Source organism: Bradysia coprophila, unplaced genomic scaffold (genome assembly GCF_014529535.1).
Source record: "Bradysia coprophila strain Holo2 unplaced genomic scaffold, BU_Bcop_v1 contig_732, whole genome shotgun sequence".
NCBI lineage: Eukaryota > Metazoa > Arthropoda > Insecta > Diptera > Sciaridae > Bradysia > Bradysia coprophila.
Genome location: NW_023503972.1, coordinates 1994372 through 2021413, shown reverse-complemented (window position 1 = coordinate 2021413; position 27042 = coordinate 1994372). Strand labels below are relative to the sequence as shown.

The 27042-nt window shown below is 32.5% G+C and overlaps 2 protein-coding genes across 5 annotated transcripts in view; both read right to left on the bottom strand.

The window, feature by feature from the left end:
- The window catches only part of LOC119084427 (G protein-activated inward rectifier potassium channel 3), a 37792-nt gene extending 26701 nt beyond the window's left edge, over positions 1-11091 (bottom strand). Inside the window, exon 1 of one of the 2 annotated variants that reach the window (XM_037194405.1) lies at positions 10392-11091. Coding sequence is in view for 1 of the 2 variants with exons in the window: in XM_037194404.1 (XP_037050299.1) it covers positions 1676-1696 (21 nt within the window). In the remaining variant the exon portion in view is untranslated. Of the gene's footprint in view, positions 1-1675; positions 1712-10391 lie in introns of those variants that run through there. The other variant, XM_037194404.1, reaches the window with a different exon arrangement.
- A 9047-nt stretch (positions 11092-20138) lies between these two features.
- The window catches only part of LOC119084161 (synapse-associated protein of 47 kDa), a 32602-nt gene continuing 25698 nt past the window's right edge, over positions 20139-27042 (bottom strand). For all 3 annotated transcript variants that reach the window (XM_037194014.1, XM_037194016.1, XM_037194015.1), the window contains one exon: positions 20139-22142. In XM_037194014.1, the coding sequence (XP_037049909.1) occupies positions 22000-22142 (143 nt within the window). In that variant the 3' untranslated portion in view covers positions 20139-21999. The remainder of the gene's footprint in view (positions 22143-27042) is intronic.

Sequence of the window (27042 nt, the reverse complement as noted above, 5' to 3'; positions counted from 1 at the left end):
TGGGTGAACTTAAAGTAAAATCAGAGAATTTGATTGAAAAGTAATTGAGCACTAAAGCTCTAAATCAAATAAACGGAGTGCGACAAATAAATTCAGTAAACGCGCGCACAAAAACATTTGCACGTTTCGGAATTATCAGCTGAAAAGAAATCGTAGATTGAAGGACACGATGTGAAATGAGTCATTATAGAAAATAGAGTAGTTCGTTGGATAATCCGGATTCTTTTGACAAGCTCTGGATAGTATGGTTGTTTATGTATGTAAAAAATGTTATAAAAAATTGAAGTACAAGATTTTCAATCAACTTATTAAAAATGCTTTGATAGATGGAAGTAATAGACCCGATAATAATAATGGTTATATGCTTGCCACCTGCAACAGTTTAAGCAGAAACGTAACTCTTAAGCAAGGCCGGAATGGCTCGACAAATCCCATCGGGGACTACCAATGCCTATATTCGCGAAAATATTTTTACGAATTTTCTCAAATTTTAACGAGTTTCTCAAATTTTCGTAAATTTTTGAAAAACGTTTTTTGTGAAAATTTGAGAAAATCGCGAAAATTTGAGAAAATTCGTGAAAATATTTTCGCGAATATAGGCACTGTGGACTACATACAACTCATTTGTTAAAACACTGTATATTATACACAAAAAAGAAGATATTTTCATACAAAACACGCATGACGACTATTTGCATCTCTTTCTATCCCATTTTCAACCATATCTTGCATCTCTTTCGCACGTGTTACATACTTTATGAACGATTCCTAAGCGAATCGTAACTATCAATTAGGGAATTTCGATCAGAGTACTGACTATCAAAAGACGCACATCCCCGTTGTTCACATGCAGTAGCTATATCGCTGCCAAACAGTGTATTAAACCAATTCAGAACTTGCCGACAGTAATCGATAAGCACTTTAACAACGTCGAGATATGATTAACTGAACAACTCAACTGATTTGATATCCTCTTCAAAGTGTTAAGTGATTGATAAAGATCAGATCTTCGAACATATTTTTAACGAAAACACTTTGGCTGATTTTGTATTTGAGTGCAAGGTTAGCGATTTTAAAACAGTTGCTTTGATATCGATAATCTTGCGCAGCGTAACCAATTAGGAATTAGATGGTGAAATTGTCGAGTTAGGAACATTTTGGTGTTTTATGTGTACACACATTGGTACAATGCTACAATTAATGTTTACGATGCAGAACGAAGCATTTTCGTTTTATGAATGAATCTAATGTCGAGTTGGTTTAATTCAAACAATTTTGATGAATTTTATAGACGCGGATATAGGACGCGAGAACTCTTAATTTTTTTTTTTGGTTGACGAAGAACCGATGGATGTCAACGATGATTTTTTTTTGTGTGTAAATAACACTAAGCCGTTGTTTTTTAGCTGTTAGTATTGATTTGAAAAATATTTGCTGTTGCTAAAGAAAGCATTTTTTGTATGTTCTCAATTTCCTGTTTTAACTAGATATAATACGAAGACGGCCGCGTCATCGAACAAAATAAAACGGCGAACAGTTTAAACTTGGAGGTTGTCGATAAGGTTAATAATCTGCCTGAATATAATTTCGTCAAATAAATTATTCCTATTTAATGGTGATGATGTTCGACCGTTCTGCAAAATTAATAATTCATTTGTTTAATTACATTACTTACAATGAACCAGCCTCGGAACATGTTTATAAAGTAAAGAGAAGAAAGAAAGAAGGAGAAGAAAACCGCAACCGTAACCACTTCGACTATTCGAAATCCACACCGTTCGATTTCGATGGCATCTTAGCAATAAACATTTATTTATCTAAATTTATGCCGAGATGGTGAATTTAGTAGAAAAATCACTCATAGACCAGTTGATGGAAATAATGAGAATGATAAGAAAGTAGATGCCGCACGTTCACTATACGCATCAGTTGAGACGCAACAAATCCGTTGTCAGGTCAATTTTGTAATGAGAAACCACAGAGACTTTTTTTGCTCGAGTCTTACGTTCTGCGGTATAATGCGTCGATATATAGGCCTTTCTGAGAAGACCAAATTTGAATATTATTTTTTGCAAAAAAAAAATCTTTGCTTTCACGTTCGTCACCGTCGATTGAGCAGACCAAAAAAGCCGATGGGTAAATATTATTCATCTCATCCGTTCATTGAGAATTCAATGTTTTTACGTTTTATTACACGGAAAGCTAATTAAATATTCATATTCAGTAAGCCTTCGACAGCTCACTGAGTCACTCGTTTCATTGTTTTGATCGCGAAATGTTATGGTCTTCACCGAATCAAACAAAATTTAATTTTAAATTGGTCAATAAATTGCAGACGTAAGATCAGACGAACGTCTGTATGTCGACAACGAAAGCTTTTTCGAATCATCATTCCATACTGTTACGTAAAATCATACTGTACTACCGCAGAGACACATTGATACAATCAAAAAAGATCTTCTTTTCACATCAACTGTGTTACTTGCTTTGGATTGTAATGATTCTAATGCTCTTCAAACAGTAACATAGAATCGGACCAAACACCCAAAATCGATTTTCATTACGAAACCTTGAATGAGAGCAACTTAATCCACGCAAAAGTGTTCCGCACACGACACACAATATGAAAATAAACGATTTCGTTGACGACTAGAACAAACAATTGAGTAGAATCTTAAGATCGACTAGACACTAGCGACGTTAGAACAAACACGCGTTGAAACGATTTCTCGTTACGACGATGCGTCTGTATGTATCATTGCGTTTACCGCATTTTACCGTGAATTAGTTGGAACTGGAAGCAAATCAAAATTATGAAAAAAAAAGTGTTCGCTTTAGTATATCATAATCATATGGCAACAGTGAGCGATCATTGTTGCAATTCATTCGTATTTGTGTGCATAACTTATACTATATATGAGTGGTACCTTGTGTCGCCTACATGTTTCACTTGAGTTCAATGAAATCAAAACGCATTCTCATCAAATTTAGGAATTATCTCACTATGCATTTGATTTACGATGGAAAGAACCATCGGAACGAAGTGATGCAGGTGTTCCATGATCCAATGATTTTAATTTTGATTTTATCGGATTCATGTTTGAGGCGATTTTTGGGTCTTGTGTAGATCAAGAAACAATTTTTAGAAATGGTTATAACATTTGTTATCGGCAGCGATGACAAATATATGCAATGACCTATGGTTAATGAGGTCTTATATAGCAGAATTAATGTTAAAACAAATGAAGTACAAGATTTAGTATCAGTGTACTTTGAACAATAGCAGTAACAGATTTAACGATTTTACCTCGACATCATACCGTTTCTAATGCGTTAACGAACAAAATTGAAACTGATTTGAAAAAAGGGTTTCAGATCTGGTCGGGATTTATTAAAGTTTTTGAAAATAAACGTTTCATGGTCGGAGTTCGGTTCGAAATCAGTTCAAATGAGAACTCAAACCTGGTTTTTTATGTTTTCGGGTAGCCTGCTCCCATACAAAAAGACAAAAAGTCAAATTTGGCACGCATTCTGTGTTGGGAGTGTTTGTGGTTTCACACAAAATTTGTTTAACAAATGAAAATCTAGATTTTTTATTTTAGCATTTCATTTTTGTTGCGAGCGTGTGAAAAATTCAGAAAATCTAGATTTTCATTTGATAAACAAATTTTGTATGGGATCATTTACAAACCACATCAACCGTCATATCAGAAACCATGTCAAACTTCACTTTACTTTCTCTGTAGAAACAGAAACACCGACAACAGTTGGAGCCCTGCAATTGCATTATTATACTTTGTACCAACTAACTAGCTGTATAATCAGCAATAGAATGTTCCTTCAGAAACTTGTCTAACTTGTCAACGTGTGAATGTATATTTCCATTATACACACATCGAAACTAAAATTTCCATGCAAAACACGCATTGATTGGAAGACAAACTTTTTATCACAGATGTTATACATAAAAGAAGATTGTATACTACTTAGATAGACAGTCTCCGCTTGCCATCGACTCGGGCTACAAATTACTCATTGAGAATTATCTTTGACAACATTATTTCCTGCTATCTCTCTTCTCGTCGGTTCACCGTTGGTGAAGGAAAGTATGGCGAATTTACAAAGATAATTTTCAACAAGCGAAGGGATATGTAAAAATGTCTTTTATTTGTTGGATGCGGCGATATTTCATTGTTACAGTGTTTCAAGCATTTCTTTTAGCGCCTTCATTATCTCTTGTTATGTAAATGATTATTGTTTTAAGTGAATGTCGATGTTTTTCAATTATACTTAATTTGTTTATACAATAGACACGTCGTTTTGTTGACTGACTTTTTTTTTTGTGTTTAACTACACATTTTTTTAATCTAATATTTATCCTTGGTGGTCTTTCGCAAATGGCTCTAAAATTAATATTTAGTCTGTAATTAGCAAAACAACTCTTGGAATTTTCCAATTATATTCCGTTATTCTTTCTTTTGGTACAACAAAAGATTCTACCGCAAATTGTACTACGAAATTATCATGCAGTAATAATCCACTTTCGTGCAGTGTCACCAGTAAAATTCTAATATGATTCTTTCAGAGCTTTTGCATTCAGACACGACACTTATATGCGTGTATGTGCACGTAATAGCGAATTCCGTCATTTAATTACTCTAGCTCATGGAAACTTTTTTTTTCTAAATATTTAAATTTCGCGGAATTATTTGAATGTGTTCACAGTGTACACAAAGGAAAGGTTTTCATGGTATTGTCACATATCAGTTAGGAACTCTTTTTCTTTTGAAAAGGGACTAAGACAAATGCGCGACAACGGACGGCTTTTATTTTCTACGCTCGTTATATCATCTGCGAAAAATCCATTGTAATATTTTTCCAGTTATTGTATGAGAATTCATACGTAGATTTGTATGACTGAAAAAAAAAACAACTTTTACTGTTATGCTCTATTCATTTAAATAAAGTTCTGTGCATAAATAAATATAAATAAAAAACTTTGCGTACGAATTACGCAAATTGAGCTGTATATTCTTTTCAATAACTTTTTTTACAATTTTTTTTTTATGAATTTGATTACAAACTCAACTGGCGAATATACCATACGAACTAATGAATTCAAATTATAGGTGTAAGTAGTCGTGCTAATGTTGGCCCATTCATTCATATTTTTTTCGCCTTTTGTTAAGAGAGCAGATAAAAAACCCCTTTTGTAATTCATTTACGTGTTACAAATTCATTATTATTCTGGAACTGGTTTTTTTGTGATTCGTTGGTTTTTTTTCTCTCGATATAAACGTCTTACGAAAATACAGCAGCGTCTGAAGGCTCAGTTTTGAGCAGATGGATGATGAAATCTTCATTCTCAGAATTATTTGGATCATCTGTCGGGGATCGATCAATCAAGTTTTTTTTTATCGTTTTCGTGGATATATTTCGAGTCAGGTGATGAAATTATTTTGTTCGCCAAATTTTTTTTTTGCAAAAATAATTGTTTTTTACGTTGTAATAACTAACGACGTAGTTGTAATAAAAGGTTTGGACAAGCGTATCATATACGTACAATGCATTGAACATGTGATACGTTGTAATTGCGGTTTATTACAGACACGTTTTTAACATCAGAAATAAGGGGGTATTGCAGAACCAATTGGTTAGTAAAAGATACACGATTTCTGGAATATTTTTTACAGAACGGTTGAGCTATTAAAAGATGTAATACCCTTACGTTCCCGTTCTAAAAGAAATTGGTCGATAAATATAGGGATGGTAAAAGGAACGACGAATGAAAAAGAGTGATGATATTCTCATCGTTAACGACCAAGTTCGATTTTCGATTGGACTTTCATGTTGTTCACTGATATTATAGTCCGAATACAACAAGGCTCATTACTCTGATTTTTTTCGGAAATTAAAGAATTTTAAGATTTTAGAATTTTTACGAACTTTTAAGAATTAAGTTCTTAGAATTCTTAAAAATTCCTAAAATTTAAGAATTTGTAAGTATTTTCAGAAAATTTTAATTTTTTTGAGAATTTTTTGATTTTTTTAGATTTTAAGAATTGAAATTCCGAATAATAAGCCCTGGAATACAACCGGTAGACTTAGATTAACCTCTGACTTTCACTGCAAGTACACAACTCTTTATTGACCGATTTCAGATCCAACAACCAAACGTTGAAATGAGTTGAACTTCTGATTTTCAATTTTATTATCTTACATGACCCAAGAAACGTGACTTTACGTTATAGGGCTACATGTAAATCGCGTCCATGCACCTCCCGTTCTGAATAATAAAATTTCTGATGATTTCATTTTCAATAAGACATAGGAAACTAGTGTCTGTTGTACAAGGCTTGGCGTTTACACCTTGACGGATTTTTTTTAGAATTATGTCTGGCGCGTGCAATAAAAACGAAAAGGTGATTAAAATTAAAAAGTGAAAAAAAATCACTGGGTCTTACACAACCTCAGATGTTGGAGCACCATTTCAGGTGAAAGCAGCTCGCAAGCCCTTATCAAAAATATAAATCCTTAATTCGTCCATGATCAGGGACCGTTCATAAATTACGTACGTTAAAAAATACGAATTTCCGGCTCTACTCTTCTTGCAAACGCAAAAAAGATACGAAGAAAATGTCAAGCATCCTTTCCTCCTTTAGAACTTACGTAATTTGTGAATGAATTCTAACAATAAAATCGAACAACAACCCATTCAGGTCAATGCAAAATCGCCCTCATAAAAAAGTGGTCGATTCTTCAACTCAACTCTTGTCTGTTAAATGGTTGCACAGTTTTAGCTTCGTCATATTTAACTAAGATTACGAAATTGGGTCATTAAATTAAATTGCCAGTTTCCGAAAGACTTTATGGACCCAAGATACATGGTGTAACGCATATCATGCATCATGTGTATAATGAAGCACAAAGTCCAATCAAAGAGGATAATAAACTTTATGAAATATGAATGCTAATGATGATTGTGTAGTATAATCGTGTTACAATTCAAGTTTCGAAATCGCATCTACAACCAATACTCCACAGTAGTACACCATTAAAATAATGAACATTTTGATCGCAAACAGGAGAGTACTCTTTTCTAATAGAGCGGCAACGACATTAATTAATTAATTTATTTATTCCGTTTCCACGATACGTTACGTTGTGGGATTGGCTTTAATGATCACTCTGTAGTTTAACCGACTTGCTGGGTCATAAATATTAAATTGATTGCGATGCAATTAAGTCAAAATTTTGCATGCACAACAAACGAATAAAATGTTAAAATTCAATTAAAAATTGGGTTAGTATTGTGATGACCGGTTTTCGGTTCGAAGCGATTCTTTTCAGATTATTTCGGATTATGTCTTCAATACGATGATTGTTTATTTTTCGGAAAAATCAGAATTTTGAAATGCTAAATTTACTCCAAAATTTGATAAGGTTGAAAGTTTGAGACAATAGGTTTAATGAACTGAGATTGACTTTGTATCTCTGCGTACGTAATTGTTCTATGCATGTGCTATACAAAAAGAGATAAATTGTTTGATTCGCACGTTCATGCATTGTGGGTGGTGTTTATTAGGTAGAATTAGGAGCTTTTAAAAAAATCTTAGTAATAACAATGACAGTCGCTAGAAAACAACAATTTATGTAAAAAATACTGAAGAAATTAGAAAAATGTTTTCATGGATTGTCACTCTGTTGAGAGTGTCTATTGGCTGAAATGATCGCGTGACAAATTTTACCGCCTCCGTATCGCTCAAGAAGGACTAAACGGAATATTTTTTTTTTTAAATAACAAAAACGTGCAGACATCTTTTATGGACAGTCCCTAAACAATAGACTTGGAATTTTCCTTAAGTTCTGGATCATTTCACTATAAACTGGAAATTCCAATAATACTAAATGTGGCGTATGCGGATTATCACTATCAAACAGAAAGTTCTCTTGACAACTAGAGTGAACATTGCTTCTGATGGTTTTTTTAAAATCCTACCGAAATAGATCCACTCAATGACATTGTGACCATGAATTCAGCGCCTAATATTTATGAAATTTAACCAAATTTAGCAAAAGTTGCGAAAATTGACAAAATTTGCGAAAATTAACAAAATTTGCGAAAATTAACAAAATTTGCGAAAATTAACAAAATTTGCAAAAATTAACAAAATTTGCAAAAATTAACAAAATTTGCAAAAATTAACAAAATTTGCAAAAATTAACAAAATTTGCGAAAATTAACGAAACTTGCAGAAATTAACAAAATTTGCAGAAATTAACAAAATTTGCGAAAATTAACAAAATTTGCGAAAATTAACAAAATTTGCAAAATTGACAAAATTTAAAATATTTAACGAAATTTCACGACGTTTTGGGTAGGGATGGGAGACGTTCAAAATTATCGATAATATCAATCGAAAGAAATTATCGATAATCGATTAATCGTATCGTTATCGATAATTTAATAATTATCGATAATTATCAAAATATCGAAATTCGATAATTATCAAAACATCGATATTTTGATATTTATCTGAAAATTCATGATAATATACCGATATATCAGAATATATCGATAAATATCGGATTTTCGGACCGAAATATCGATATCTTCATAATTATCAAAATATCAATAATTATCGATTATCGATAATTTTTTTTGATAATTTTCGAAAAAAAAAGTCGATAATTATCGATAATCGATAATTATCTATAATCATTATCATTATCGCCCATGCCTAGTTTTGGGAAATTTAACGACAAAATTTACCGAAAACTTAAAAATTTAATATTGGAAGATATAACGAAATCTTGCAGAATTTTGTGAAGTTCTAATTTAACAAATTTCGAAAATTTCACAAATAATAGGCACTGTATGAAATAAAGTTTAGTTGCATTATTACACATTGGACATAGATTATGAAATATGAGAAGAGAACTGTCGGGAGGCCACTTCGTTAAGAATCTCTATAAGCTAAAACAATCGCGTTGAAAATTTTGACGAATATTCCTAGAACACTGAGTGACATAGTGGAAAATTCATGACATGCTTAAATTACAGACTCAGTCTTTCCTTAATTACCGGGTGGATATATCCAAGAATCTAAGAAAAATATGTCAACCCTCAAGCTTCCGATTAATACTCATGCGTAACGAGACATGCCGCTATCATAATATTACTCGAGGCGGATGAGGACTGTGTGCTTGGTGAAACGGTATCTGGGATACATTGAGGTGTGTTGTAGAACTTTAGATTATTCATTTTACACAAAGTTCTGTCTGAGTACGAAAAAATAGACTATGGTTGATGGGATAGAAAAGTCAGTTACAGAAAGGACAGGAAGTCCATCAGCGTAAAAAAGTTAGTGAGGTCCCAATTAATCAACAACCAAATTGGTAATAAAATCAACCACCTCATCATTTTCTAATTAAATGCATTTCGGTGTCGCAACCGAACCGACGGCCTTACCAACAAAACAAAAAATATCTAGTCCGATAAAAGAGTAAACCGCATGCCTAAAGACCTTCAATTAAATCATATTCTTTTACATGAAAAATGTCTTTGGCTGCGCTTTCGGTTAGATATACTTATAAATATAACGTGGACGTAGTCTAAACAAACATTTCAAAACGGAAAATTAAATAAATAATTTCAAGTGAATCAATCATTTCATACAAAATTTTACACTTTTATGACGACGACGACGACGACTAACCTAATCTGTCTCTGTTGTATAGTTTTTGTTGTAAAATATATCGAACCGTATATAATAATTTGATAAGAAGTGAGTTCACACACCGCATTTACGTGTCGATATTTATTATATTTTATTAAATATCATGAACAGCAATTGTATTATTGAACGAAACAATTTATTTGTTGAGATAGACACAAAAGACACCTCACATTACAAAATAATAATTATTAATAGTCGTGAGGCACATCAAAATGTGAGTGCTTTTCCGAGAACAGTTGGTATAGATACTAAGTGCTTAACAATCGTTGAGATACACTTTTGTGTTTCATATTTTATCTTCAAAATACTCTTAATATTGCCTCTTATTAAAATAGGAAAACAAATTCAAAACGTCAGACGGAACCGATGTATGATGTGTATCTGTCTCATCTCTTGTCTGAATTATTACCAATTTTTTTATTTTTAACAAAAACAGCTGTTTTGACTAAATAGAGATCGGTTTGTTGTTGTTCTTATTGTTGTTGTTGTTGTTGCTGCTGCTGTTGCTACTTATACTTTCAACACAAATTTTTATTTCATTTTGGCAAAAACAATTAGTACAAACGAAATGTTTGTTTATCATTTCTGGCATTTCGGTAACAGTGACGGTAATAAATATTTAAAAAAAATTCAAATCGCGAAAATACTCACCGTTTCTACTAATTTAATTTCTAATTCCAATTTAGAGATCCAGATTTTTTGCTTTGTTTGTTTGTTAATTATATTACACTTTGGGATGGGGGATCACTTTTTCTTTTAATTATTATGAATTGGCTATTTGATTATTTGTTATAACACCACAGTCATAATCGAACGTTCAATTGTATGGAAATTAGTTCTTTTGTTCTCATCACACATTTGAATGAAATTTTTATTTTGTACTTTTTGATAGCGAAAAAAATTAAAAGAAAATTTTTTTAGTTTTCTTTTCCCTCCGCAGACTCAAGAAAATTTAATAATTTTTTCTAACAGAAAATTTTATTTGTTTTCAATAAAATCAAATTTATTTAATGTTCAACTCATAACACCAACATATTACATGTTAATATCAACACATATCCAGAGCATTTTCCAACAATAATAAAAACAAACAAAAAAAAACTGCACCAAAAATTCACACCAAAAATCACAAAAATATAATCGAACAGAGCGGAATTAATGCCAAAAACTGTGTGCCGAGTATACAATCAGAGTCTACACTAAACCGACTTACAATAAATTATTTCTTCATCTCAGCCTCTATTCGGTTATATTTGTACGAAAATGGATAATATTGTATAGTATACCTATATCGTTACCTATACTATACCTACAGTATATATATATACACGCAGAGAGATCAAACGTTGTGCTATGTGTGGTTATGAGTGATTTTTGTTCGTTTATAGCGCTACGAAATTTAACGGAAACATATTTGATATTTGATATTAAGCGCTGTTTACATTCAGAAATTATGAGAGTGTTGTGTGGAGTCGTTTCTTTATTATGTGAAACGGACTTTGTGTGTTCTGGGCATTATTTTGGTTTGAATGTGCTGGTGAGATTTGTTCAATATTTCTCATGAATGCCAAGACTGTGCAAAGTTTGATTTTTTGAGAGACACCGTCTCTAGACACCATATTAAATTAGTTTGGGATTTTTAAGAATTAAAATATCATCAACACCACAATGAGATTAACACAATGAGGCAGTACATTGACTAAATACAAGATAATCCAGAATGCTGTTTTTATGTCATTTTGTCATTTCTATAGACCTTTGCACTTTACAGTGGATACAGTTGCTTCTCAGATACTCGGCATGTAATATCATATCAATAATACCCTTCACATTCGCTGCGCTCATGGCTCATATCAAGTTATCAAACATTTGAAGAGCTACAGCACGTAATAGTATGTTACGTCACTGTTTGTAAATATGGCTAGTGTAAGGTTTGCGGAACGAGCCGAAAGCGAGTGGAGTAATCACACGTGCCTAAACAAGCACTTACTAGCAGTGACGTAACACATTTTACATTTTTGTGGACGGTAAGTTATTTTATTGCCTGCCCCATGCGAAAATTGACTATTACACGGCTGTTTACCCCCTGCGAAATTGATCCATTACACTAGGGATATTTGGGGTTTATTTCAAGTTGACAGTTCTTTCAAGTAAAATTTGCCTTGCTTTCATTTTATCTTTTTTGTTGAATGAATCGATCGATCGAAAAAGAATGTAAGAAATGTCGCTAAAATATCATTATTTTGATAAAAATATTGATCGATGAACACAGTTATTTCAGAAAAACTTGTTACGCAAGTAATCTGGTTACAACATACTTTTAGAAGAATTCGCAACACAGAATTGTCGGCCATATTTATTGTAACAATAATTTCGATGTTCCGAAGTAACACTTTATGGCCACACATTTCGTTGTATTTTTCACTTGTAACACTAAATGCTTTTGCTTATAGTACAAACACTACATTTTGTTGCACATTTTTTTGAAAACATTAAAAAGGACTAACAAAATAATTGCACAAACAATGCGTCTTCATCGATACTAACTGCGAAAAACTATTCAATGTCACACTAGATTTGGTTGTAAACGTTTTATCGGAAGAACAGATTTATTTTTGTTTTGTTGGTGTTGGTTTATTGAGATACTGAATTTATGTAGAGTTTCTGCAGAACAGCCGTGTAATAGTCAATTTTCGCATGAGCAGGCAATAAACCAGAATACGTTGGATGCTGCGACGTAATTCATTGCTCTCGGACACAATTTTGTAGAACTCGCAAACTCACTCGTGTTTTTGAGCAACAAGCTTCGGTAACTGTTTTCTCGACAAGTGTAGTTGCATACCTCGCCTTCGGCTCGGATAAGCAAACTCTACACTTGCCTCGAAAACAGTTACCGAAGCTTGTTGCTCAAAAACTTACTCGTGAGTTTGCTCGTATCACAAAATTGTGTCCTTGTGTAATGAATTACTTTCGCAGCATCCAACGTAAGCTACTATTCCCTGTCGCAAACAGTGATGTAAAGTGCACTTTACCGTGCATAAGCATGTAAAATATTTTATCGTTTTGGCAGTTTAGTTGGAATTGAAACAGTCAATAGTGGCTCATGATAGCCAAGAAAAGAAAAAAATTATGAAAATCGTTCAATTAACAGAGCAAATAAAATCGAGAGAAAAAAGAGTTGAGAAACGAGCCGGGACAAAGCACCTAGCAGGGTAATAGAAAAAAATAAAGTAGTACTTTAATCGAAGTATGCGAATATTTCCATACCTTTTTCTTCATAATGTCATTGCAAAATTACCATTAAGGTTGTTAATGGTATTATTGGTATCAAAAAACTACTCTATTTGACGTATAAAAATCTCTATTACCCTGCTAGGTGCTTTGGCCGGGAATATATTTTCTAATAAAGCTGCAGGCTAGGCTGCCGAAGCATTAAAGTAAGATTTTTTCGTAGATCGTTTAAAGACAAAAAATTAAAATGTGGTTAGGAAGCAGTCACGCAGTTAAAGTGAAAACATTTTAACAAATCAAACAATCGCTCACTGTTACCATGGCTACGGTTGCTATGAAGGAAAGAGAAAGCTTTCAGGATACTTTTTTCAATTTTTACAAATTTTAGTGAAATAAAAAAAAAAAAAACAATTGTCAAAGTTTTGTTTCTGCTGCGGGATGAGGCGATGTAAGGAGTCAATTATACTTAATTAAGAAATTATTTAGCAAGAGACAGTAAGCATTTTTTTTATTAATTTATGATTTCAACGAATGCATGCGCTGACGCTAAAATTAATCAAAACAAAAAAAAATAACTCAACGTCCTTAACCGCCAATATCTAACTGAAAGTGCACCCGGCACTGCAAGTGTGCCCAAGCCTTTATTGGTATAGTTTGGCAAACCAATTTTATTTATGAAAAGTCTTTTAACCAAAAAAAATAATTTAATTTGAACAAAAGTTCTTTTCGAAAATGGAGAAGGATAAAGAAAATGCAGTTTATCGGTGGAGCGTTTCAAATTTATTGATTAACGTATAAAGATCTGGTTTTTTCATTCGACTTGAATTTATTTATAATTTCACTCAAAGCATGGTAGGAAAGTGGATTTTCCTTATCACGGCTGTCAAATTATTTTGGTAGCCTTGAAATATGAATGAATTCGCATACTTGTCTTGGCCTTGTAGACTTTTCCTACGGGGAAGATTTACGGGAATACCAAGGGCACGTTTTCCATTTTTTTTTTTCATTACAACTGTCGACCCAAAAATTGTGAAATCTTTTTTCAAACTCATACTGACTTGCCTACCTTCTTCTGATCTGAGATTAGGGCGGGATAGCCGAAAGCCGATTGTCCATATGAATGAATTCGCATACTTGTGTTGGCCTTGTAGACATTTCCTACGGGGAAGATTTACGGGAATACCAAGGGCACGTTTTCCATTTTTTTTTTCATGCTTCGGGGCCGAAAATGAGGGCAATTTTTCGAATTTTCTCGGGTTTCCGGCCCTCTGCATGAAAACTCACATGTGCACCTGTTTGGGACGGTTGATTTAAGGCACTTTCGCTTGTAGACCTCACTTCGTTCGGCCTACAATCCGCGAAATTGCCTTAAATCAATCGTCCAAAACAGGTACACAAATGACTATTTCATTACAACTGTCGACCCAAAAATTGTGAAATCTTTTTTCAAGCTCATACTGACGAAGAAACAATTTGCTGCTATTTGTTAATTCCTTGCTGTTCGGCGGATTAAATAAACACTTCAAAACCTTCAATAAAGTACCCTACGAAACCCAACGAATAGAACTCTGAGTGAAATGTCAATCCAAAGTCTTAGGCGGGATATTCAAACGTTAGGTGTGACATGTTGCAAGAATTTCGGCGAACTAACATTACTAACTCCACTCGATGTAACACAACTCAATTGTCTGTACAATGTTGCCGCAGGATGCAGTAGCTGTTTTAGAACAATTGTTGTGAATCATCAAAGAAAAAACCAAAAAAAAAAAAAAATTACAGCTCAATTGCTGCATCAACCAGGATTGGTCGGTTTTCGCGAATTAACCCTTAACCGCTCAACTAAGTTGATAATTGTCTTCAGTTTCGTTCGTATACGACGCACAAGTAAAATATTTTGAAAGGAATTACTTACACTTGCCCAACCTTCCATCAAGCGATCGATCGAATAAAGCATCATTTGTGTGGTCAACGTACCGCGTATCATCGGAACAGAAAGAGTATAGTTCTGCTGTTATCCATCAAAAAATCCGATAGAAATTAGGAAGTGCCAGAGGAATCATATGTCATCCCAAAATTTAGGAACCGGCCTAGTGGAAGTTAATACTTAATGATCCACACAATTTCCAACAAGAAACATATCCCAAAACAACACACACCTTTCACCACTTGACCATCCATATCATGCACCAAAATTTACAACACACACCTCGAAATAGGACTTTCGATATTTTTAACGTTACGAATTGGCGAGAGCTCTAGCGCCAAAGACTAACTTTGTTCAGACAAAATCATTAGCTGTTCGACTAAGTCTAATCCGTCCTTTACCTCTATATACTCAGTGAAGAGTATAACCTGAAGTGAATCACGGCGAGCTGGCGTCTCTCATCTTCATTCCACAGCTGAAATGCCTATCAAAATAAAGCTAAAAAATATTAAAATAAAATAAAATTAAAATAATAAAAATATTGTGAAAAAGCAGGCTTTTTCGACCTCGAGAACTAGCGGCGTTCTAAAAGACAGAGTGAGCAGACTATCTTCAGTTGTAACAGCTATACAATTTTTCATATTGAACTAGTAGCTGAAAATTTACAAGAGAAGAGCGTTTCCATGGGAAATTGATGGGAAATTTGGGAATAAAATGGGAAGGCTGCAATAAAAACACCCAAACGCAGCAAAAACACAATCTCGGGCAAAATCCGTCCAAAAACATTCAACAAAAACGTAGAAAATTCGTTCAACAACAATAAACTCATGCTTCAGCAAAAATGATCATCCTTATATACAATCCTCGGTCCATTCATTCTTGTCTCTTTTCAGCATGCGGGACAAATCAAGACATTACGGTGAAAAATATTTTAAAAAAGTCATTCAATTTTGCCATAGCATTGTCAGTGCGTTGGTTTTGCCTATCTTTGAATGACTTTCTTCACTAAAGTAAGTATGAAGGACATAAGTTTAGTATTAATTACAAAGGAAGATGTGTAAGAACGTATAAGTAACATTACCATCAACACTATGATCATCGTAAGATTTGTATGTAGAGGATACCTGACGAAGGTAAGGTAATTCGTCTGATCAGAAATAGTGTAGTTTATGACGGGCAATGTGTTTTATTACTTAAAAAAAACTATTTATAAACAGATTACGAGTAATCGTTTCACATCATTTTTCGTATAGTTGAGTAGTTGAGTGATTCACTGTATCCACTTTCAATATATTTTTCAATCGCGAAGACATTTACCCCCTTGTTGAACGTAAATGAATCAAGAGTTTTACTCAATTACAATTCTTGGAATTTTCCATGAATATGACTTCAGCAATAGAGCAATGGAATGGGTCTTGTTATGGTACGGAAACATATTTCTTTGAGACGCCAACACAAATAAAATGTGGAAATTGTTCATACTTTTATCACTTAAAATGACCGCAGCTCTAAATTTAGTATCTTGTCTAGATGTTCAAAATATGCAAAACAACTCTTGGAATTTTCCAAATTACTTTCCGCAATGTTCCTGTAAACAACACACAGGACTCAAATTACATCGTTTCGTTGTTATTGGTGTAATGAGTGGTATTTAAAGGCTAAAAATAATTATGCTCTTGTCATTAAATTGACTGTTCCGCCACACAAAATTAGCTTTTTTGGTGTTTATGCATCGTGACCGACGTAATAAATTTTAATTACAGGAAACGTGAATACTGCTCCGTTATCGACGATTACTTTGAATATCTATTGTGTATAAGAGTCCCACAACATCGTCGCGCCTGGTTACAGTTCTGTTAGCTCGGTTTTTGTAGAGGTTGAAATTGAGAGAGGATCTACACGCAAATATTAGGGACAGAGATTCAACTGAAGTGTTTCTTCTACGGCAAAAAATGATGAACCCCGTGACATCGTTGACAATATTTCATTGTGGTCAGGTCAAATTTTTGATTGGAAAATCTTTTACTTATTTTGTTGTAAGAACCTCGTTTAGTGTTTGATGCGAGATCTTTTACTTCAATAGTTTTTGAAAACATTTTGCGATATATAAGACAACACCACCCACTAACTAAATCTTAACTTGAGACTAGCAAACACATATTGATATTGAATCAAATCTTAGAAACTAATTACGTGTTGTGGTGATAACATAAAACAATGTAAGGACAGAACACTCCCATTTACGTCATGTTATTGTGTGTCTGCTTCGGAAAACAATGACAAATTAGAAATTGGTAAAAAAACTTTAAATCACTGTCGAGTACACCTACAATTTATCTCTTCTAGACCGAGAAACTATTCGTGTAGCTGAGTCGTAGGAAATGTGGAAAGGGTCGGCATATATAGTTATTTACGTATATGTGGTGGACAGTGCATTTTATGCGATTTCGCGAGTTGTAGCCCTAGTGACAAGCGAAAGTCCCTAAAATAAACATAACAGATGCGTATACAACTTATCATGCTGAGGGCCTAAATCAAGAGAAAAGTTCAGAAAGTTATGCCCAAGACATGAAAAATCATAAATTCTACGTCGACTAATTATAATTGAAATTTGCAATCTCTCGAATAGATGACGCCACCTATTGCAAACTGAATGATCACTCTAAATGGGTATATTTCTGGTATGAAAGTAATGTATATGGCGAAGACCAAATATTCAATATTTCCAATCTCTTTTTCTTAAGCTGAGGTATCTATGCACCCAAAACTTTCCATTCTCCTGATCTAACTGCATCCACTCCAACAACTTTCAACTGATTGGTAATAGGATGATAACGTTGTTCCTTGGTACATTATTATTAACAATTTAGAGACTGTAAAGATTAGGAATTAATGGTCTGAAATGCAAGAGAATGGCTCATTCAGTGCTGTTCTATACAAATCCCGTATGGGGTGGATGTCCATGCTAACAATCATTTAAGGGAATCACAGATTGAAATGCTAAAATCCCGTTATACTTACTTATCTTCAAGAATATATAGTGCCGATTGAAAAACTGAATACTGTTCCGGCGTCCTGAGGTCATGTGCTATACGATGACATTGTATTTGACTAAAATCCGTCGAGTAAAAAATTAATTATTTTTCTGTTGACATTGTCTTTGTTGCAGCGACATCTTTCAGTGAAATAGTGAATCGCATTCTCTCTACTGTAGGAAAACCATCTGTTGTTAGCTATGCACTAGGTCCACCTATTGGGTGGGTCAGATCCCTTGACTGTTAGTCTGAGCTTCTCAATAGTATTTTTATTGGAAATGATTTATTGATTTATTCGTGTGAATTGCGGCCCTCGCCTCGCTCTGGCCGCAAACTTCACGCTCGTTAATTTTTGTTCTATTTATTCGGTTTTGTTTACTAGGTAAAGTCACATAACAAGAAAAATACTATTGAAATAGATACAAAAATTCTGTTAGTAACATCAGCTTGTTCGTTAGACCAACATAATCTATCTTAGAACCTAACCTCAGGAATTAATTCCATTCTCCACCAAACATTTTTTTTTAAATCGGCTGAGAAATACTCCAATTGTCGTGTTAACAAAGAGCAGCAAAGGCTTCTTTCGAGAACTACTCCAAATGGTTGAACCGATGCCACCATTTTTCGAACTTGACCTGAGAATTTCAAAAGTTCATCGAATAAAAAAAGGTTTTTGAAAATCCGTTGTGATTTACCCAAGATATAGCAGCAAAGGCTTCTTTCGAGAACTATACTACCTACCAGATGGTTGAACCAATACCACCCATTTTCGAACTTGACCTGAGGATTTCAATGCTTCATCGAATAAAAAAAGTTTTTGGAAATCGGTTGAGCTTTGCTCCAGTTATCGTGTTAACAAAGAGCTGAAAAGGCGTCTTCTGAGAACTACTCCCAGATGGTTAAACCGATACCACCCATTTTCGAACTTGACCTGAGGACTTCAATACTTCATCGAATACAAAAACGTTTTTGAAAATCCGTTGAGATTTACTCAAATTATCGTGTTAACAAAGAGCCCAAAATTGTTACATTTAATGTTTTTTCATCACATTTTCATACATTTTTAATCATAGTGAACGTGGTACCTACGGGTGTTTTGTTTCTGTAAAGCCCATGACTTACAGTCAAGGGAATAGGAAAATAATTCAAGGGTTGTAACCTTGGTTGTAATCTAAAACGCCCCGCATCTTGAGGACCTATGACTTATCTTGCGTGCTTTGAAATCGAAACTTGTCCATAGATTCTTGAATTCGAAGTAATTTGTATTAGAATAAGAGTTTTTCTTTCATGAACTGATGAACTGATGAACTGAACACATCCTTTAAATATGTGAATAAACTTTCGGCTTGCTCGGCTCTCAATATCAAGTAATTAACGTCTACCAATTTTCATTGATTGCAGAATACCGTCCGATGAATTCATTGAGTTCAATTGGATGGAGGTGTGTGTCTGGTAATGATTTATGGTAACCGCTGCGAAAATTACACGCAAAATAAATTACGCACATTGTTTGGTTTCATCTTATACCTCAGATATATTTATTATATTTTTATTTTATATATATATTGACTTTCACATTAATAATACGTTCCTACTTGAACAATAACAGCTTTTTTTATTTTTATGTTTTTTTTTTTTTTTCATATTTTAAATGTCTTGGGTTTTTTTTTGTTTAATTTAATTATTTTTTTTTGTTTCTTAATATTTTTTATGTGTTTGAAATATATTTTTAAATACATTTTCGCTAATTAAAATATTTTTCTTTTTCTTTATATTTTGATAATTTAACCAAAACTTTTTTAAATTATCTTTTATTGCGTTAAAATAAATTCTAAATTTTAAACAAAACAAAAAAACAAATTATTGGCCAAGAGAAAGACAGGCAAACAATTTATAAAAATTAAAATCACAATCGTTCATTGAATCGAGAAACATAGAGCTTTCAAGCAATGGAAGTACTATAAATTTAGGTCCATTAATTTTGAAGGTTAAGTTATACGAAAATGGTGTTTCAGCTTAAGCATTAAAGTCATTAACAATTCTTTTAAAATTAATTAGATTTTTCATATTTCTCATTTAAATATTTTCTCTTTTACACCAAAAATTGACTTTGATGACGTGTTTTTTGTATATTTTTTTTTTAAATTTTTTGTTTTATTTTTACTCTACTTTGTCAGACGACAAAATAATCAATTGAGTTTCCGTTTCTTTTTTTGTGGATTTTTTAATTGTTTTATTTTTACGCAAAAAGTTTTACTGGTAATTTAATTAATGAATTTTTTCTTTGTTGACAATAAAATGAGCTTGTGATTAACTATTTTTCTGTGGTACTGATTAGACATATGTTGTTTGTTGGTTTTTTTTTTCACGTTTAAGTATTAAGGGTATAATCATTTTTTATTAAATGTATATAAAGTTTTTTTTTTGTTTTGTTTTTGTTTTGAGGAACATGTATACAACAGATACACACATTGATTGCGAAGAAATTGAAGGTATTTGCGATCGATGAAATGGTATTTGTTTAGCTCTATTGATGAGGTGCAAATCGAATTTGATTTTGTCTACTAAAATGTCTCGACCCCGAACATTACCGAACGTCCTCAGAAAAATTGATAGCCTACAAAATCCTGATGATTCAAAAACCAGATTGGTCATTCTAAATTTCGGTAATTTAAGTACAGACCGGTACTAAGTTGATGTGGCAATGACCGATGCATGTCAGATTAAAAAATAATTAATTTCGGCACCGCTTATTCGTTCTATGCGACCTATAGTAGCCAGGGCCTATTTTTGAGATACTTTTTTTTAGAAATTTAAAGAAATACTGCGAAATCTTTGACAAAGTGATTTCTCAAAGTAGGCCATGCTGGTAGCCTATACCAGGTTTGCCTAAAATCGATTACAGGCTGAGAAATAAAAAAAAAAAAATGGAGAAGATGACCAAAGATAAAGAACCTCAATTTATTGTGTTGTCAGCCAAAGTAATAACTCGACAAATACAAACACTCGGAAGTTAAGTTTATGCTCTATCCCCTATCTAGGGTGAGTATTTGGGTGGTATCAATGATTGAAGACATGTATGGCAACACTGAATTGCTTACGTCCTTTATGAATGTCCCCTTAACATCATCACTTGCAACGTTTGGGACATGATGTAAGACTGCGTACATGGTATAATGAACACAAAGATGCCAGTACTTAGTATGAGATTGAAAATTCTTCTAAGACACTATAATTTCTCAGACTCGGATTAGCATCCAGATCAAATAGACTCAGTAGATTTGGATTTGGTGGTCAGAGAAAAAAGTAGATGGAGTTCATGTTGGATGAGGGTATGAAGTGATAAATTGAACAAATACCTTGAATTTACTTCTACGAAAGACACATATACGAGTAGAAAGGAGTGGAATTCTTTTTTTTTTGTTTCTTTTTTTTAAAGACTTACCATAATAATTACGTAAATGATGCGTTAGATAATTTTGAGTACATGATAGGTGACGATTTTCATTTAATTATTTTTCTTTTCTTTTTTCATTTGTTTTTATTTAGTTGGAGGCCATTAATTTAATAATTTTTAGAGGCTTTCAATTTATTTATTACAAAAAGAAAACAACTGGTTCTATGGAATGGTTTGATATTTTTTTTGAGGGGAGGGATGGGGGCTGAAAATTTAGTGAGTCTTTGGAGAATGCTGAAGGGATTGAGAAAATTATAGGTGAAATTTAAATGCACATATTCGTCTCCAACATAAATCATTTTACATTTTTGTATTTACAGAAGAAAAATTAAAGACTAAAAATCAAATCAACAAAATAAATTTCGGTTCCATCGTATTCCCTTCTTCTTTTTATACAATAATAATGGATGCAGATTTTTAAAACTTTTTACAATTCTAACATTTTATTTATAGATTTTTTTTGCTGTTTTCCCTTTATTCTTCTTGTTCTTCATTTTTTAATTTGCAATTAAAATTTATTATTTTTTCAATATAATAAATTTTCACATAATTTTTTCAATGGAATTCAATTCATTTTGATAATTTTCTTTGCTTTCTGATAAAACCTACAAACTATTTCAAATCATCACAATCGCCGAGTAGATCATCAACGTCCTTTTCCCAGTCAGCGTTGGCGTCTTGCTGTTTACTGGTACCATCGTTCACCACCTCATAGTCCTGCAGTTCAGCTTCCAAATCTTTTTCCCATTGCTCTTCTGTATATTTTTTTGTATTTTTTTTATTTTCATTTGAATTATCTCTTTATTGTTGATGAATATTTATTATTTTTAGTTTAATCTTTGGTTTTCTATTTAAATTATATTAACTTTTCAAGGGGGTTGTTCTTGATCAAGCGAGAGATTATAAAGGGGAATTGGTTTTTCTTTTCACATAGAGTGGGCAAAAGGATCATAAATGATTGCTTGGTTTGAATGGTAATGGGAGGGCTGGGTTTGTTCAAATTAAAAGTTTGGGTTGAACGTTTAGGATTTTTGTTTCATTATTTAAAAAAAACCTTAAATGGAACGACAACCTAAACGAATTGATGTTTCTTTTTGGTTAGTTTTGGTTATTTATTTAGAAGAATAAACGAATAACGATAGCATAGAGACACTGACAATATAACAACATAGACAATATATATATAAACATATCTGCATTGGAAAATATTCTCTTTTCAAAAATGTTAATATTGCTATAAATATATAGTTTTCGGGCTATAAAATAAACATTTTTTTTTTCTTTTTCGTTTTTCAATTGATGTGTTAATGGTTTTTCTGCTGCCTCTTTTACTTCTTTCTATCTCTTTCATTTTCTTAATCTGTATTGTCTATTCAAAGAACATTTTATTTTCTTCATTTTGTTTTATGGATTAAATAGAGCGATCATTTTGTATCGGTTACCTCTTTTCCATTTTTTTTTATTTAAACATTATAAACAGAACGGTATGAACAGTTTGGCATCCAACGATATAAATATTGTTAAAGATTATAAATGCCATTTTAAAAAACAATTTAAGCCAACAAATACCGGACAATTTTGGTTGCTACACCTACTTTCATTTCTTGCTCAATTTATTTAGCTTCGGAACACTTTTGAGAAAAATTTGCCTCTGAAGAAGATTTATCTTTTGAACACCGAGAGGAAATTAATTTTGGGATCAGAGATTTGCTAGGGTAATGGAATAGGACAGACAAGAAAATTCAGAAACATTGATCTAAAGTTAGACTGGGATTGACTCAGGAATGGATTTCTTGAATATTCTTAGATTTATTTTCTTTTCCTGGAATGCTAGTCACTCAATTCAGAGCACTCAGTTCTTCGAATTTATATTCTTAGAAACTCCGAAAGAATTCTAGACACATCCAGACGGTTTTCTTCTTAACCTTTCAGAGTCTGTTACTTCCTTTGTTCAAAATGTCCTGTTTGATACGAGATCTTTTACTTCGTATTTGTTGAAACATAGATTAATAGAATGTAGTTTGGAGATCATCCCACATTTCTACCATTGTTATCGATAACAGATGACTAGGATTTCTTTTTTCAATGAGTTGGTTCAACTATCATGTGTAAAGCATCCTATAGATGAAGTCTTTTAAATCGAATGATGAAGAACACACAATGCCTTCCGTATTAAAAGGTAATTCAAAACTAGGTTATGAAAACTGGGTTTCGGTGTAAAATTCTTGAGTTGCAAATCGTGTGAAGATTTGTTTACGTAGAGGTAATTCTCCGCTATAAACACGAACAATGTTCATTGAACATCAAAACTGAAACCGAATTTTATTGTCCTCTAATTTGTTAACACGAAGGCTTCGTTCATTAAAATTCGCAAATTTCACTAAAAATATGAGTTAAAAATGTCGAAAAATTTCTCTAATATTAGGCGCTGATGAAATTGGTTTATTGTGAGGTTATGTTATTTAGCGTACCTCTGTTTTTTTCTCATTTTCCTCATTTCCCCGTTATTTGTTGGCTCTCGTTAACTTTAAATATTTTCTCGATTTTTTTTATCTTCATCTTTTAAATATAATTCAGTAACCGTAACTTTGTTAAAATATTTTTATTAATACTTTTTGTTATTGGTATAGCGATACATGAGAGATTTAATTTGTTATGTTTAATTTAAATGTAGAATTTAATTAAATGGATTTTTTTTTAAACACCAGCACATCGATATTTAAAGATGATGAACAGACAGTAAATGCAAAATCAAACCGAAGAGCAAAATTAAATTTAAGATTCGATTTAGATTTCAATTTTTTCAATTCTATTCTAAAATAAATCTGAGAATTAGAACACAGAGATTCTTCAGTTTCTTTTCCTTCATTTATTTATTTTGTCTTTTAAATATTTTTAATTTAAATACTGACTACCTAAGTTGACAGACTAAATTCGCAAAGGGTTTTCTTTTTGGTTTTGTTTTTTAGTTTATAAATTTAGAAATTCGGGATCGTTTATATGTGTCATGTTTTTTCAGTGCTGTCATTAAATTTAAATAGTTAATAACTCGACGAGTACATATTCGGCATAAAGCACCGATTACCCCAAATATACCCTCTAAATGAGGGTAAAGGGTAAACTTTGACTTAAGCAAATGCATATTTGCCGAGTTATTCGTGATTTTATATTGATGATAGCACTGAAAAAACGTGACGCCATTTATGAACGATCCCTAATTTTGAGCACATCAATTTGAGACAACGATTTTTTTAAAGGTCATAACCACTCAAAAATCAAATCCATTTTTTTAATTAAAATAGAATTTAAATCGAACCGAGTGATTGACAAATCATGTGCTATATGACCAGTCTAATAATAAAATTATCGACCACAATAAAAGATGTAATTAAGGAAAAGATTTGGCGAACAAAGAACATAATTTACAAGAAAATCACTCCACATTGTACGAGTCACTTGATTTGATATATAAAATCGGATCAATCATTTACACAATTTTTAAGTCACTTCTGCAGAATGTTTTTTTGGGATTTGAATGTTTGATAAAATAGGTAGAAATAAAAACGCGAAACATGGAAACATTTCATTCAATATTCTTTATCTGCTCAACACACAATGTGTTTGAGGTTTGAACTTGACTGATTTGCTCGGTTGATAAGAATGCTTGTAAAAATGAATTGAAATAATTTTTTTTTATCAATTCAACCGTTAAGAGTCGTTTATAATCATATGTATCGGAAAAACCCTTTGTTGCAATCGAAACTATTTTTATTCCATAAAATTCTTAAAAACGAAAAATTCAACGAAAATTTTTCTTTTTCTTTTGAACATTTATGTAATGATAGAGATTTTCTGTATTCCTTTTTTCTTTAATTTTATTTAAATTTATTTTTTCTTGTTGTTAATTTTTCTTTCTTATTATTTGTGGTTATTCACCACTGGTGAAGGAGACTTTGGTTATTTTTTTCCTTCTTCTTCTTCTACTATATTATGGTATAATGCTTAGGCTGTTTCGGAGGAAAGAATAAGGAAAAATATAGATTTTAGTTATTTATAGGTATACGCACAATGAATAGTAGATTACGTTCTTGTTTGGACATTTTAAGTATTCTCATTTGAACGAGTAGTACATTAACTAGTCCAAACAATTACGTAACTTATTTTAGTCACAAAACCCCGCGGAAATGAAAATTACTGCAAATTTAATCAGATAATGAATCATTCCCGTGGGCCACGCCAAAAAATGAAGATATGACTGCAATGAGTATAATTTTATCTACACGGCACGTGTTATAAAGTACCGCACACAAGCATATTACACTAAGAACCTGGATTATGCTGGTAATGAACTACTTTCGCAGCATCTACTATCGTACAAAAAGGTTTCAAAGATTTTTGTGAGGATTGAATATCTCAACTTGGATAAATTTGAGAGCTTGTGCAAATATTTCAAACATCAGATGGTCATAAAAACGTCAAAAATATCTTTAATGGTACATTTAAAGAAGTTTCGTTTTTCCGCAACTCTCAGATTGTCCATTAGTACATAGCTTCAATATTAAACACATACTTTAACATGCCAATCTTAACCTATGTGCTTGCAGTTACCATATCGTGTTCTAAAAATTAAATTTCTTCATTGGCTTAGAACAATATGGCTGCATGTGGTAAAATATGCTTGTCTGCGGTATCATAATGATGTGAGCTATCAAAATGGTTTCATTTGCAGTAACTCCTTCATTTTTCTTTTCCTTTTTTTGTGTACTGCGAGTAAATAAAATTTTTGATAGAGATAAAAGAAACAAAACGGAAGATATTGGATTTATGTACAGTGGAACAGCTCGTTCGTAAAAATAGTTATTGCTATTTATTATGATAAAACTCCATAAACGTGTTCATAACTTTACATAAAGTTGTAAATAAATATCAAAAAGTAAAGAACGGGTAACTTCTTAGACTCGTACACAGTAGGGAGTATAAATGGTTTTAACATGCCGTTTGTAACAATGCGAACAAAATCAAATCTGTGAAAAAATGCAAGAAATGTACATCTGAGGCGTAGGCGATAATATTCGAAAAATTTTACCGCCCTTCAGGTTAGGTGATCTAAATACAAACAATTACCAGATCGACCGCGTTACAATTAATAACATCATTTCCGTTTATAAGACTTCGTAGTGGGCTTTACGTCGCCCGAATACTCTTGTGTGAGCATTTCATATAACAAAAAGGGAAACTTTTTTTTAAACTTTACCAAGTAAGGCAGCTCAATGTGGGTGGTTTCAAGAAAGAGAACATTATGGAAGAAAATGTTGACTAACTTTTGTTATAAAAGTTGAGAAAAGCATCTCAAAGAAATTTTTCGTTTGATAGATATGAAATCTACCAAAACAGCACGAACCAACTATTTTTAATAATAATAACAATAATGTGCACACGGTAATCCTATTGTTCTTATCTTTGGTCTACAGATGAAGTTTTTATACGGACTGGTTCCACAATGACAACGACATAATATGGATGGGGTAAATGGGAGAGCGGATTCCACAGTGTGAAGACTGTCTTGCTAGAATAGTTCATAGTCGTCAAAGTAAGAGGTCATCGCTTACAGGAGCATTAAATACTTGATCTGCCTGTATGTGCCGTTGGTATAAA